General features: G+C 33.8%; 1 protein-coding gene across 5 annotated transcripts in view; it reads right to left on the bottom strand.

The window, feature by feature from the left end:
- Window positions 1-218: 218 nt before the first annotated feature.
- Window positions 219-14,769, bottom strand: part of NAV3 (neuron navigator 3) — a 302,837-nt gene continuing 288,286 nt past the window's right edge. For all 5 annotated transcript variants that reach the window (XM_039838902.1, XM_039838904.1, XM_039838903.1 and 2 more), the window contains 6 exons: window positions 14,455-14,609; window positions 13,340-13,411; window positions 12,545-12,741; window positions 11,486-11,604; window positions 7,469-7,672; window positions 219-2,808 (listed from right to left, as the gene is read on the bottom strand). In XM_039838902.1, the coding sequence (XP_039694836.1) occupies window positions 2,689-2,808; window positions 7,469-7,672; window positions 11,486-11,604; window positions 12,545-12,741; window positions 13,340-13,411; window positions 14,455-14,609 (867 nt within the window). In that variant the 3' untranslated portion in view covers window positions 219-2,688. The remainder of the gene's footprint in view (window positions 2,809-7,468; window positions 7,673-11,485; window positions 11,605-12,544; window positions 12,742-13,339; window positions 13,412-14,454; window positions 14,610-14,769) is intronic.

The following is a 14,769-nucleotide window of genomic DNA, read 5'->3' as shown; positions in this document are numbered from 1 at the left end:
TGGGGTACTGGTCCCTAACCCCCGTGTTGTTTAAGGGTCAACTGTATTTACGAATTAAATCCTGATAAAAGCTATGAGGTCCTTTCTATGAAGTATACAAAATAAAAATTCACACACATCCTTATTGATAGCATATTAATAGCACACACGTTTTAAAGTTTGACACTTCTTGGTGCATAATTATTCAATTTTTCTCCATATATAGACACCACACCTTGTTGTCAATAAATAATTCCACTTTAATGGCAAAGTAATAATTTAGACAGATACAGGGTGCACATTTGCAAAAAAATATATGCAAGCTGGTTTACAAGCTAGAGGAACAATAAACCAATAGAAAATACATCATCCAGTTCAGTCCATTGACACCAAGTACTTATTGTTGGGGCTTTACAAAGACTACAAAACTTTGCAGATGATTTATTTCACTGTTTCTGCCTATTTACATGATATGTTACATCAAAATGTACAAAATATAAAATGTATACAGACAAATGTTTCACAAACTAGTTTAAGTTGTAAACTAGGCGGACCTACTGGGATGTATTGCAGGAAATTGTTTATGATCATGTTTGGACTGTGTTTCTCAAAATGGCAGGGAAAGATTAGCAATTTTCTTAGATCATATATTATACAAGGGCAACTAGTCACTCATCCAGCTACATGTATTGATGTTTCACAACATATTCGGTCCATGTTTGAGGCTTCAAAGTTAGGGTGACAATTCAATGTGCATAAATTCAATTCAGATTTCCCTTAGGGCAATAGCACCGTGTGGAACCCATAGACTTACCGACACTCTGAAAACTGCACAGATGTCTCATGTTGTTTTTGTTTTAGAGCAACTGACCCATGGGTGGTCACAGAGAGTAGCACCAATTACACGTCCTGACAGCAACACATTTTCACATGCATGGAACAAGTCTACACCATGGCCTAGCCCTTGGGTTTTATAAACTTAAGACCTGTCCTCTGTGAGTGGTGATAACATCTCCAATGATTTCAATCAGTTTTCATGCACTCTCTTTAAAGCCTGCCACGACAGATGCACTTTTAGACATTTTTACTTTTCCAAAAATGTATTGGCTTCATGTACAGTTTTGAAGCATGCTCACTCTAGCACTGATAGCTCCTGCATAGTCATAACAACTGTAAATACAGGACAAACACACCAGATAATAACAGCTTTGAGGGTTTGCATTCTGTATTTGTTTGTAACGTACAGGAAATCTCAGCAAGTGAAACACCTCTTAACACCAACAGGATAAAATACAATTTTTTTTGTGTTTGTTTTGACTTGTGCAAGTTTTTAAAATTATTATTTACAATACCTACCCAGTAGACTGTGCAAATCTAACCTTCTTTTACAGTATAAATGCTTCCTCTTCCACAGTGACTCCACTGCTTCAGTGTTCTTTAATGCTGAATTTCTCATGTACAACAACAGCAATCAAAACAACATGCTCAAAACTAATAATAATAATAAAAAAAAAGAATAGGGGAGGAAAGCCAAATAGTTGTGCTCATGCTGCATCTAGTGCTTCCAGCTCTGCTGGATAAGAATTCAAAAATCTCCCGCCTTCTGAAACTCTTTCACCTAGAACTGGATGGAATTTAGCCACATGTCTTAGCTTTTAAGTGACAGTCAAAGAGGGTTTCTGGGTTATTCGAATACTTTGTAGGATAGGCAAAGCAATCTATTCACAAGGTAAAAATACTGATCTTTCTCCTATCCATTTCTTAAAAAAAAAAAAGATATATAGAGATGAGGCTACTGTGTTAACTGGTGTTGCTTGGTTGTAAATGAAAAGACAGTGGAAATTACCAATGGTTTAGGATTTGAACCGACTGAAACTGTTGTAGAAATCTGTTTTAAGGCAGTGAGACAGCACCATAGGAAATGTTCCTTCTTTCACTGAAAAGGCTCAAACAAATAAAGCCCTAAAAAAGCCTTTTTTTCAGTGTTGACTAATAGTTGGTATAAAACTCTTAAGGGAGTGGGCAGGTGGCTTAAAAAGACCACTGTGGTAAAAACAATCTTATAAAACTTGTGACTCATATACTAAAAAGTTGGTGGAGCACATCACGTGAACATGGCAGTTGAGAATTATATTGGCACTTCTCCAGCTTGCCACAGTAGTGTTTTTCTGGTGCTTGCACAATTCCATTTGTGCTTGCAGAGGACTGGCCTCTTGGCTTCATTTTGGAATGGGGTGAGCGCACAACACAAACACTACTGGAGCCCTGTGACCAGCACCATGTGGCACAAAGGAGGTTGGACGGATCAGAAGAATGGACCCTGCTTGGGGAGAACAGCTCATCAGAGGAAACAAAATGAAGGGACAAAAAAAGGGTCTGCACTGTAAACTTTTAAAGAGGAAAAAACGAAAGTCCAGTTTGGCTATCCCATGTGCAATCTATTCAGTCGCCCTGTCATTAGGGTCCTTTCCAGTTGAGTAATGGAGCTTTATATCACTCCACAGATATAAAAATGCCTAGAAATAAAATAAAGTTAAGCTTCCATTTCAATTGAGCATCTTGGCGGTTCAGACTTAGTTCTGCTGCCTCCTTGGAGACCACGACTCTGGGTCAGGGCCCTTGATAGGTGCTTTCATACTGGCAGTGGTTTAGTGAAAATATCTTACATTTTAAAAAAGCATAGTCTTTCCCCCTAACTTTTTTCACCCTCTAGAGGGTAGATTCAAGAGATGAATCCAAAATGTCTTCATGGTGGCTGGTGCTATCGCTGTCGCAGCTTTGTGTACCCGAGTAATTGGCTGCTTCTTGGAGTTTCATTAGCATATTCATCTGAAGAAAGAAAAAGAGACATCGGATGGAGGCAATGATGCATTCAGTAAGCCAGCCCCATAAAAGATGAGGCCCTGAGCAACACTGAGGAACTGTCTCATCCCATCCAAATGAAACAGGAAAATAATTTTAGGTTTTTACTAGTTGCCCCTGGCTCCTACATTATTTCTCCCAAATATGATACAACACGAAACCATAAGGATAAAATAAAGCCTCCAGATAACTGTTTTATTTGAGGTTGTGAATGAACACTGCTCCAGCAGGGAGACTGGGAAGGAAACTGTATCACAGCTGGACATCTGGGCTCATTGCTGGAGAGTATGCCAAGCTTCCCAGCTTTTTGGCTGGGAGAAGCAGAAAGCATTGAATGGCAACTGAAAGTCGTGAGTGTTCATACACACACAGATGCACACACAGGCTCACACACACAGTCCCTTGGGAGAAGGAGGGGATGGAGTGGAATGGAGCCAGCTGCTGCACACAAGCACACCATCTGCTGTTTAGGAGCTGACCTCAAGAGGAGGTGACTGAATGAAACAGAACATGAGTGTTTGAAAAGGGAGAAGGAAAGAATCACTGTCAAGTTTCTGTTGTTGAATTTCTGGCTAAAATATGATTGATATATCACTGAAAACAAAAACCAACGTCTAGAACAACAGCAGCTGTCTCGAGTTTCCCAGCTTTATAGGACAATGGTAATATTTGTTCCAGTAAAAGGGACATGTGTATGAAAGCACCCGGGGAGAAGGACAGCTAGCATTTCCATGTATTACAAAATAAAAAGCGGCCACCTTGCTTGGATTTCGATAGATCTGCAGATCCACTGTTAGAGAGGGAAGTAAAAAGAAAGATCGTTTAAAAGCAAATTGTAGACAAATGGTTCGACAATTCTAAAAAGCACAGAAAAAGTGGCACATGTCTGTCTTCATGAGGGTAGTGAATTTGTTTTCTTATCAAGAGTTTCTACAAATTGTAATAATGTTTATATTATTTAAGCATACTAATTTTATTAATTTATAAAATAAAGTTTTTTTTTTAAACTGAGAAATAGGGAATCCGATCCAATAAAAAGGAGAAATCTAAAAAAGAATTCTTTATTCATATGTTAGGTAATGCATGCTTCTGTGCTCAGTGAAAAATATGTCTTCAAAAAATGCTTGTGACATAAATGATAAACTGGGTATCACCAATTTCAGCAACAATGCCTTTCTGACAAAGAGGCTACAGTTATAGCATATTTTAAAGTCATCTGAATATTTTTCAAGAAAACGTTTTTCAATATAATTTTTGGTTTAACTCTCTGATTTTATTAAATTAGCTACAGAAGAATATGACGTGAAAGTAGTTGGTGATAACCTCTTACTTAAACTCAGTGAGCCAAAAAGCCGAATGTCTCCAACAACACAGTTTTTCTCGCTCCCTTTGCCTCTCTCCCTCTCTCTGTCTCTCTCTCACACACATCTCTACCTTCATGCACAATCATATTCCCTTCTTTTCTTTTGTTGATTCCTCCCTCATTAGTAGCTGGCTATATGTTCATGTGAAGAAGGTTTATTTAGAGCACTCTCCTGATTTACTAACGGTAGAAATGGCAAATGAGATCTGTTTAAAGGGTTATGATTCTATTTCAGTTACAAATGTTTGGAAAGACTTGAATGTTTAATGCTGTAAAAGTTTCGTTGCAGTAATAGTGTTCTTAAAGTCTTTTTTTTTTTTAATGGTGCCATGGAGTAAACATATTCCATTAGAATAAGTTCCAAACTTCAGATTCATAATAAATGTATACGAACGATTTACCTTGGCTTCTCATAGTGTTGCATTGTGCATTCAAGTCAAAGGAGATTATACAGGGAGGTAAGGTTACATATGATTCAATAGTCACTGGGATAGATTATGATTCTCTACAAAAGTATTTCTCCCACTTTCCTCTCCCCTCTTTCCCACGCACATAGTCATAAATACAATGTCTGTCATTTGTAACATCTTGGTGGGGTCCTTATTATCCATGGTATTTATGAATCTGCTAGTCTCTCCAAATCCATCCTCTCTCCTTTAATATGTCCTGTATTCTATCACCAAAGTGATCTCTATAAACTGAAAATCTAACTAGGTAAGTTCCCTGCTCAAAATCTTTGGGTGGCTCCCCAATCTCTGTATGATACAGTTTTTACTTTCTACAAAGATAAACATGGCTAGGCATGATCTAGCAATTGCAGACTTCTGTAGCTTTAATTCCTCCCACCCTCTTTTGTTCCAATCCTACTGATTTGTATATAATTCCTTAAATTCATCTTTTTTATTATATTGTTCCACAATCTTTTACCTTCTCTTTCCTTAATTTTGGATATTCTCAGTTCAACCACATGATGAACTTCTTTTCATGCTTCCAGACCTGGCTCAAGCATCTCCTCCTCTGCGAAGCTTTCTCCTAATCACTTCCTCAATGGACTCACAATTTTATCTAGCATGTACCTCTATCATTATTTTACTGTAATTTAGATAGGTCTGTCTCTACTACTAGACTGTGAGCTTCCTGAGATCAAAAATGATATCTTATTTATCTCCTGATCACCAAGTCTTAATCCTGAGGACATGGTTTCGTTGATGAATACATATTGCATTTTTAAAATACAATGAGATATGCCAAAACTTTGCGTCTTTTTTCAGATTCAAAAACATATTTCTGATATGAAATAGTGATTTAGATTGGACCGCAAGTATATTTTACCTCATATTAGTAATTATAGAAATATAGAGAAATAAAAGCAGATAGAAAACATTTACTTTCACAACAGAATGTGACTGATCCAAAGAATTACTTTTAGATGATAACTCTTTATCAGGACTGTGGGAAATGGGAAAGTTGAAGGCATTCCATAAGGGTCTCATACTCTACAGAGTAACTCAGAAAATAAACTTTATAAACATCTCTCCTTATCTGAAACAGATACAGTATATCAAAACGGCAAAAATATAATAGGACTTATTTTTAAAAATTCAGTTTTAGATCTGACATATGAGAGAAATCACACACAGTGCTATATACATATGACATTAAATTGTATACTCTAAATCTATATATTTTTCTTAACCAATGTCACCCTAATAAATTTAATAAATAAATAAAGCCAATACAACAACAAAAAATCATGAGAAATAACTTATATTTGTACCCTAAAGCTTATATTTATTAAATTTTAATCATTCTATCAGTAACTTCAATGCATGCTCACATACTTGATTCAAACCAATCCCACCACTACAGTTAATTTCTAACTATGGATAAGCTAAAGGGCCAGGTGCCTGTTATAAAATGTAAGTCCAGGCCCTTAAGTAATTTATAGTCTAGATCAAAAGTCCTAAATGGGAGATCTCTGGACTCCAAGAAGGTCTATATATATACTTCTGTGACTTTATAGAATTCTTTACTGAGGAAAGAATCTTGAAAAGATTGTTCACATGTAACCCCAAATACGTTAATAATGATCAGCTGCAATAGTGATGATGTATAGGTGTTGAGGTTGTTAATATAAAGGTACTCCATAAAATATCAAATCATTTTATGTCTTTGGGTATAGTCATAGACCATGACTTTTTAATCATTTCTTTTTTGTTTGCTTTAAGTAACATAATGGTGTTTATTTCAGTATTTCCTTCTATATTGGTTGTGCAAGTCCAATGATCTTTTTAATCACAGGATAGTGAGCCAACAAACACATTACATTTGACATCAACCTATAGAAAGTCATCTATCAAAATAAAAAATAAATACATAAAAAAATAAAGAATTTTTCCCAATAACACTATGTACTTAATATTTTCAAATATTTATACTTTGGACTTTTATCGACTTTTATTAAGCCATACACAATTGCAAATTGAACAAAGCAGGGAAAATAACTTCCCTTTGATTTCCAAATCAGTTTTTTCTTCTCTACTTTATAGGTAGGTAACAGAAAACTAATTCCAAATTTAGTCAGACTAGATGATATATATAAAATATTCTTTAGTTCTCCAAGTGTACATTAAATTGTATTCTTTTTGTTTCTTCATTTAAGAACAAAATTCAGTTTTCTCTTGGATATCAAGAGAATTTAGTCATGGAATTGAAAATTTTAATTATCTTTTTATACAGTTTTCTGAATAAGAGAAAAATTATGGTCATAGAGTTCAGCCTGGTTTTAGTGTTTCTTGATTATTTTTAAGCTTTCAAGTTCAGCCTTTCATTTTAAGAAATTCACCCAGTGAAAGCAGGTTGAGAGTAAAAGAGTTAAAACTAAGTATTAATTGCAGAACAATCCCAAATATTACCTAAGTGAACTCATGTCCTAGATACAAATAACTAAATACACTATAATCAAGATTCTATAAGACATGGATAATAGACTAGTTGTTACCAGAGGGTAGGGAGAAGGGGAGAGGAGGGTGGTAGATGAGGTAAAAGGTGTCAAATATGCGGTGACAGAAAGAAATCAAACTATGGGAGGGGAACACACAATGCAACACATATATATACCTTACTGTTAAATTGTACACCTGAAACTGGATTTTGTTAACCAATGTCACCAAAAAAATTTTAATTAAAAAAATTATAATAAAAAAATAAAACCTAAAAAAAAAAAAAAGATTCTAGAGGAAGAATCACACATCGGCCTCTTACCAGGGGATCCCCCTCCACATCAGTTTGTGGAATGTGCTTTGAGGTTGTGGCTTCCTTAGTGGAGATGCAGCCCTCATACCCAACATCTTCTGGCCGCAACTGAAGTAATGCTGGGCCCTCCTGAGGCAGGGATGCTGAGCTCCATGGGTATGTATCGAGCACCCACTTTGAGGGATCTTCCCAAGGGGCTCGTTTCCCATACATCTGAAAGGGGATTACATATTTAGCACATATAAAATGCATTTCTACCTAGTTAAAAAAGATGACTACTAATTGAGTGATTAATTTATACATAGAGTTTTTACAGGACTTTCAAGGGAATTACTGTACGTATACAATTTTCCATGCTTTAAATATACAGCTGTCTACATAACTCACTTTAAACTTAAAGGCCAGACAAAATAAAGCTGAACATTGAGGATAGATAACCAGCATTTGGGAGAGCGTGTAAGGGAGGTTTATTTTAAAGAACATGTTGAAATGACTGCCCACATTTATCTTTATTAATAATTTTACAAATCAAAAGAAAACTTACAGTTGAGAAAGAAAAGATCCAGTTATGGAGAATTGAAAAAAGCCATGTTAGACACTAAACAGAGTTCTCTACCACAGTGCACTATGGAAAGATGATGAATAAAAGAAGAGACTTCTTTTTCTCTAAGTTGCTCTACTCAAAATTCCTTTGAGACTAAGAATACTTTTTCTGATAACCATTTTCCTCAGATTAACTTCTTTTAATAATCTCATTGCTTCCTGTAAAAATGCTTTTTAGATGTTTATTTATAAGGCCACTAGTAAAAGAGGAGGAAAAAATGAGAAACGAAAGCATCAGCTTTGTAAAGACTCATATGGAGGGAAAAAGTCAATAATAAAAAGATGATAAGGCCTGGTTAAAGGACCAACAGTGGAGTAGAAGGGAAAAGATGAAGCCGAGAGATGTCTGGAAAATTTTCAACTGGGAACAAAGTTAAAACCAAACCAGGAAGGGCATACTGAGACAGGTTGATGGGACTTTGTGAAAGTATAAGGGCCATAGGAAGAGAGAAAAAAAAATTAAAATTAGGAGGGCGGTAACATGGGTGCACCAGTTCTTTAATTTACTCTCCTCTCCCTTTGATGTACTCTACTGAGGGCAATCCTGATCACCAGGTGCACATCTGGTCCCAGATGGCATACTGTGAGATGTTTTATAGGGCTTGTTGTGGTTTAATGAGACAAAAGCAAAATGGTGGACAGTGACACCTTGGAGTTGTCTTTTGGGTTTCTCCTGGAAAAATTGTATGTGGTTGTGGAAGCCTTGCCTACAAAATGAAACAAAAGAAAACAAACAAACAAACAAACAAACAACAGCAACAAATACAGAGTCCAGATCTTGGTATCTGTGCATTTCCTTAGAAGATGGGAGGGGAGCAATCATTTTTAAAAGAATTCTCTTGTTTTGGAGCAGATGTTTTCTTTCAGTTAAAAACTTACTTTATGGAGGATATAAAACACAGCTTGCTATATACTACTTAAACTAATGTAAGAAAAATGTGTAATTCTTGGAAAGCAAATGTTACAAAAAGAATACAAAAGTCTAGAATCAACTGATGGCAATCTTTTAAAGAATCGTCAAGGACAGCAAAATTGGAGATGACCAAAAAAAGGCTAAACATACCCAATTCTGTATTTCCGAATATAATAGATTTAAAAAATAATTGAAAGAAGAGAAATTTAAATATTCAGATTGAGATAAACTAATTGTTGACATTTCAAGAAAGATAGAATCACCAGAATAAAAATCAAAATCTGTTGCATCACTAGTTTTTTTTTTTTTTCCAACTTGAACATCTGGCAGAGTATATTCCCCATATGGTTCTTCACCAAAGCATCAGCCTTCATTTAAAAAGAGATTTTTCTATTCCTTTTGTCTTTGCAATCAGGCTTTGTTCCTCCACCTCCTGCTACAACTCAAGGTTCTTTGCTGCCCGTAGATGCAAGGGAATGGTTCATGACATATGTGATTCTTTTTCTTCCTGCTCCTCCAGAAGGCATATATGGACCACCCCAGGGATATCATCTGCCAGTGTACTTCTTGTCAAGCACATCCTTCAGCAGCAATGAAAACTGTCTATCCACCAAAGAGTTTTTCTTTTTTATCTCTCCCATGTACTGGTTTTTCCTACTCCTTATATCATGGTTGATTCAGCATTCACACTAACCTACTACTAAACATTCAGAACAACAGCAAGAGGCTTGAGGCATTTTACCCTTCTTCAAAAATAATTTGAAGGTATCTTTCAGTTTTAGTTGAGAAACTGGTATTGCTTTTGTGGTTATACTTTTGCCCAAATGGAAACTTTATAGAATTATAATTCTCAGAATAGTGTTTTATAAATAATATTGATTTAAATATTTTAAAAATTCATGAACTTTTAAAAAATGAGATCTAAAGAAGCTAATCATTATTAGTTGAGTTTTTAAAAAGCTTTTCTTTCTATGTATTAGCAAACAAATTGAAAAAATGAGCATTTCATATCTAAAAACTTGAATAATAGCTTATTAATTCTGAAATTGTATCTACAGAACAAATAATTCATTTAAACATTAAGTTTTAAAATTATTACTTTTAGAACATTATAAAAAATTTACATTAAAATCTTTTTTGGGAGGTATAATTAGTTGAAAGTGAGAGACTTGACTCACATCTTAGGTAGCATAATATTTTTAGGGAATCCTGAAAAGTAATATGTTATACCTGAAAAATAATACTTTTGGTATAGCCTTTTATTTTATTGGAGCCACATTTGGGGCAAGATTGGTTCATACCCTTAAAAATATGAAATTAGATTATTTAAATCTGAAGTAAAACCAATTAATAGCATTGTCTAGAATCTTTATCTCTGAGTGTTCAGAGCCATCCCCATAGTATTCATCATGTTCATCAGAACGATCACAATAGTTCTAAATGCTGCCATGCTACTTAGATGAGAACCTGGTTGTGAAAGGAAGTTAAAAGAAAGAAAATCAGATAACTAATCCTTTAGGTAGTGAAACAAAGACAATATAGTATTGCAGACGACAGAATATAGAAAGCATAAACTATCTTAATTCTAGTAGCAGTTGTGATAACCAGAAATAGAGATGCCTAAGCAAAAACTGCCTAAACCTTGGCTGAGTTATTGAAAAGAAGACTGGATTCTTTTACAATAAGTTGGGTAATTACACAACAAAATATTGTGTGTAATTGAAAAGAAGTTATTGAAAAGAAGACTGGATTCTTTTACAATAAGTTGGGTAATTACACAACAAAATATTCAAGATTCAACCTTAAATTTTACAATTTTACAATTTCTTGAAATTTCTACTCCAGTTTAAGGAAATAGCATGACTGATGCAAAGAGATAACATATTTTTGCTGAAGAAACAGTTTTCTTATTATTGATATGTTTTGACTTTTTAGTTAAGGGTAAATAGAAGGGCTGATTGCAGGCCTTCAGAAGAAAAGCAGAGATGGTGCTAAACCAGTTTGTCATAGGCTGAAAAAAAAGAGACAATTTAGAGCACTCTGTCAAAAATAATAAAGAACCCAAATGATGTTAAAGGGATTTAAACAATAAGACATATTAAAAACAAGGAACCTATAAACAAAAACTACTTGTTGCAAATTATATGGTAAGAGAATAAAAGGTCAAGGCCTGTGTAAACATGTCAGTCTTATAAGATGTAGAATTGTGCAATTAACAGGCTATTCAATAAAAACAGTCTGTAAACACCCTTGGGCAATAAATTTGGCCATAAATGTGTAGTTGTTGGAATAACTGTGCTTTCTCTTTCTCCTAAATATTTATTTTTAGGACAGCATACTAGCAACTAAACAACATACTAGTTGCTTTTTAAAAGTTTACCACTATTATTTATACAGCTTATGTTTTTAGTTTGCTTCATAAATATGCAGAGAAATGAATGTGTTTTGCTTTTAAATGAATAATATATTTGCTTTATTTTTCAAACAGGAAAGAAAATTGAGTACTATACCTGAAGACCTTCTCTCACTGCCTCCAGAATATAAGGAACCAAAGAATAGTTCCAGAGATCCATGAACCACACTCTAGAACCTTCTACATCCATGGGGCAAGGAAGGAAAAGTCGAGGACCTGAAAAGAAACAAATAACCAAATATTTTTGAGAATCATTAAAGTTAACAATCTAAACACATATTTAGACATCATTTTGAAGGAATTAATATATTTCTTACAGGATTCTTAGAAAATGTTAATTTTGGCCAGCTTGATTATTATTAAAGTATGTTTTACTGAAGACCCAGTCTCCTTTGGACTCTCCTTTTGTTTAGCACTAAAATCTTAATCTAAAACAATATATTAGAGTTAGGAGAAACCTTAAAGGTCATAATCCAGTCAACCTGCCCTATTTAACAAATGACAAAACTTGTGCTAAACGAATTGACAAATATAAAATATGTCATTATTTGCAGAAGTATGACTCAGCCTTGGCCTTTTGATCCTAATTGTAGAATTATTCTTTCTAATCTATACTATATCTTTAATGAGTATATCTTTATGATTGATAACAATGGAGAAAGGACCTTTATAATCAACTTAAGAAGGAATGTGAAATAAAGCAAAGAAACTAAACTCTTTTGTGTGCCAACTAAAGAGGAATAATTCCAATAATTTTGTCTTCATGAAAAATATAAAACTCTTAAATTATCTCTAAAATCTTATCTCACAACTATATTTGATATGTGTCATTAGCTAAAATTTGTTTTCAGCATAAAAAGATACTCTAAACAGATATAATTTATTTCAAATATTTATCTGATTTTTAGATACTTGTCTATATTAAATTTATTTGATCTCAGTAATATCTTAGAAAACCATAATTGTTAGACAAAATGAATCTAATTAAAGATCAAAGCTTAGAATAAGGTAAACTTTCAAATGGAAAAAAGGAAACAAATCTTTAGAAGCTTAGAAAACACTAGCTTTACTTGTTATTTACTACCATCCAATCTGGCCATCTTTACCACGTACTCTTAGTTCCTGGAAAATGGCATATTGTAATTTTAGAACTCACCAATGGTAACATCAGAAGAACTGTGTGTTTCCAAAAAGCTGTTGAGATGATGCCATGTTTTAGGAATCCAATCTATAATTTTGACTAGGTCATTATTGCGTATGTTCCTTTCAATTTCTATCTCTATCAGTTTCCTTCGAAGATATCTGCCTAAAAAGCCTTTCACTGGTTCTGTGTGGTTTGCACATAGTACCCACCTACAAAAAGAAAAAAAAAAGAGAGAAATCTTTACATAAATTAAGATTTAGGCCCATAACAATTATCTTTCCAATATAAAGTAATAATATTCCTATTTCAATTGGTGGCCACATTTTAATGCTCAAAGAAGTTAAGAGGTTAATTAGCATTAGAGCTATAATGTAACTAACTTTTCTTTTTAAACTAAAGAGAAGCGCATGTGTGTCAGAAGTGTGTGGGTGTATACACGCTGAGCACTCTTCTGTAGAAGAATCACAAATCCTGAAATAGGAATTCTCTTCACATTCCTCACATTTAAAAGAGAAGTGCTCTACTTTAGCTGGTGACATAGTGAGCAGGAAAAACATTTCTTTTTTTTTAAAGAAACACTTCTGATTACAGGTTGAGGATCACGAAATGTCTGCTTGAGAAAGAGTGTCGTAAGAAGTGAGAATTATTTTCACACCACAGGTCACCGCAGGCAGGATCTGTCAATGTACAAATGGAAAAACAACCAAACAAACAGAAAAAGACAATGCAAAAAACCAAACCAAAACACAAACAACAACAACAAAACCTAAAATAAAACTAACAAAAAAATTCAATTTATCTTTTTACCTGAAATTGTGATGCAGCTCTAGATTTGGTGATGAAGAAACTCCCTGATTCATTGTTCCAATAATATATGGACTGAAAAAAAATGTAGATATATTAAAGGCCAAACGGATTAAAATATTAAATTGTCTTAGAAAACAATTTAGATAAATATGATTATTCCATTGTCATAAGGCTTTAAAAGGGTAATTTTGTAATGTTAGGTTGCAAAATGACAAAAATCATTGAACTGGAAATTAGGAATCGGTGTTCTAATTTCAGCTCAGGTATCCTAGGTGAACCATTTTTCCTTTCTGAGCCTGAGTTCACTCATCTGTAAAATAAAAAGATTAGACAGAATAATCATAGTGGTCTCATTCAACTCTAACATCTTATGACTCATGCTTATAATCAAATTCATTAATTTTTCCTCTTTTATTATTTCATAGTTATTTTAATGGTTCTTAATAACACAAGAAAATTTGTATTCTTGTTTCAATATTTATTTTATGCTAATCTATTTTAAACATTTAAAAAAACTCTAGCAGAGATTAGTTTTAATGGGATACTGGCACTATTAAAATTAATATTTATGTTATTGCTCTTCTATGTCCTTTTCTTAGAGGCTATGCTACAGTGAATCTTAGGTGGGTTTTCAGAGTTTTAAAAACTCCTTTAAACTTTTCTTTTATTTTAAATAGTTAGAAATTAGACTCGTTAATGAAGAGAGGTATATCTGAATGTATCAAATTTATCTCTATTGGAAGGCTGATTTAAACTTTGATATGGACTAAGAATGAAACCAGGGCTCTAAAGCCTCACTCTAGTTCTTAATTTCCCTGATTCAAAAACATTTCATTATTGATATTAGTCTCCCAGACCTCCAGCATATCTGCAGAAACTAACATCATCAAGTAAATCATGTTTCCATAAAAATGCCTGGGACATAGCTGTTGAATGAATAAATAGCAGTTCTGAGAAATACATAGGGATTCTTTGGAAATATAGGGTAAAGTTAATGAAAGCTTCTCAAATTAATGACATTCATTATAGGTATTAAAAGGTATAAAGGCCCAAGAAAGCAAATTTGATCACCATTTTATTTATATTTCATCATTCACAATATCTCATAAGCATACCATTTGTTATATTTACAGTTGAGGAAGCCATTGAAGACATCACTCAAAGAGCCCACATGATGAAGATTATCGAGAATTATTACAACTGGGAGCTCGACACCATTATTGTCAGCACTGCACTGTTCAGCCAGGCTTGCTAGATACTGTTGTAATTCCTTTAAAAAAATTAAGAAAACAAACACATCAATGATAAATTTATACCACTGGCAAGCAAATTCATATTTTAGAAATAGCACACTCTGTCTTTCATCTAGTGGCTTTGATTAAAACTCACAGATCCATTGATATAAAACCTTGTTCTAAAAGCAAAAAAAC

This window comes from Pteropus medius, unplaced genomic scaffold (assembly GCF_902729225.1).
Source record: "Pteropus medius unplaced genomic scaffold, Ma_sr-lr_union100, whole genome shotgun sequence".
Classification (NCBI taxonomy): Eukaryota; Metazoa; Chordata; class Mammalia; order Chiroptera; family Pteropodidae; genus Pteropus; species Pteropus medius.
Note: the sequence above shows the minus strand (reverse complement) of the source record. Positions and strands in the feature narration are given on the sequence as shown.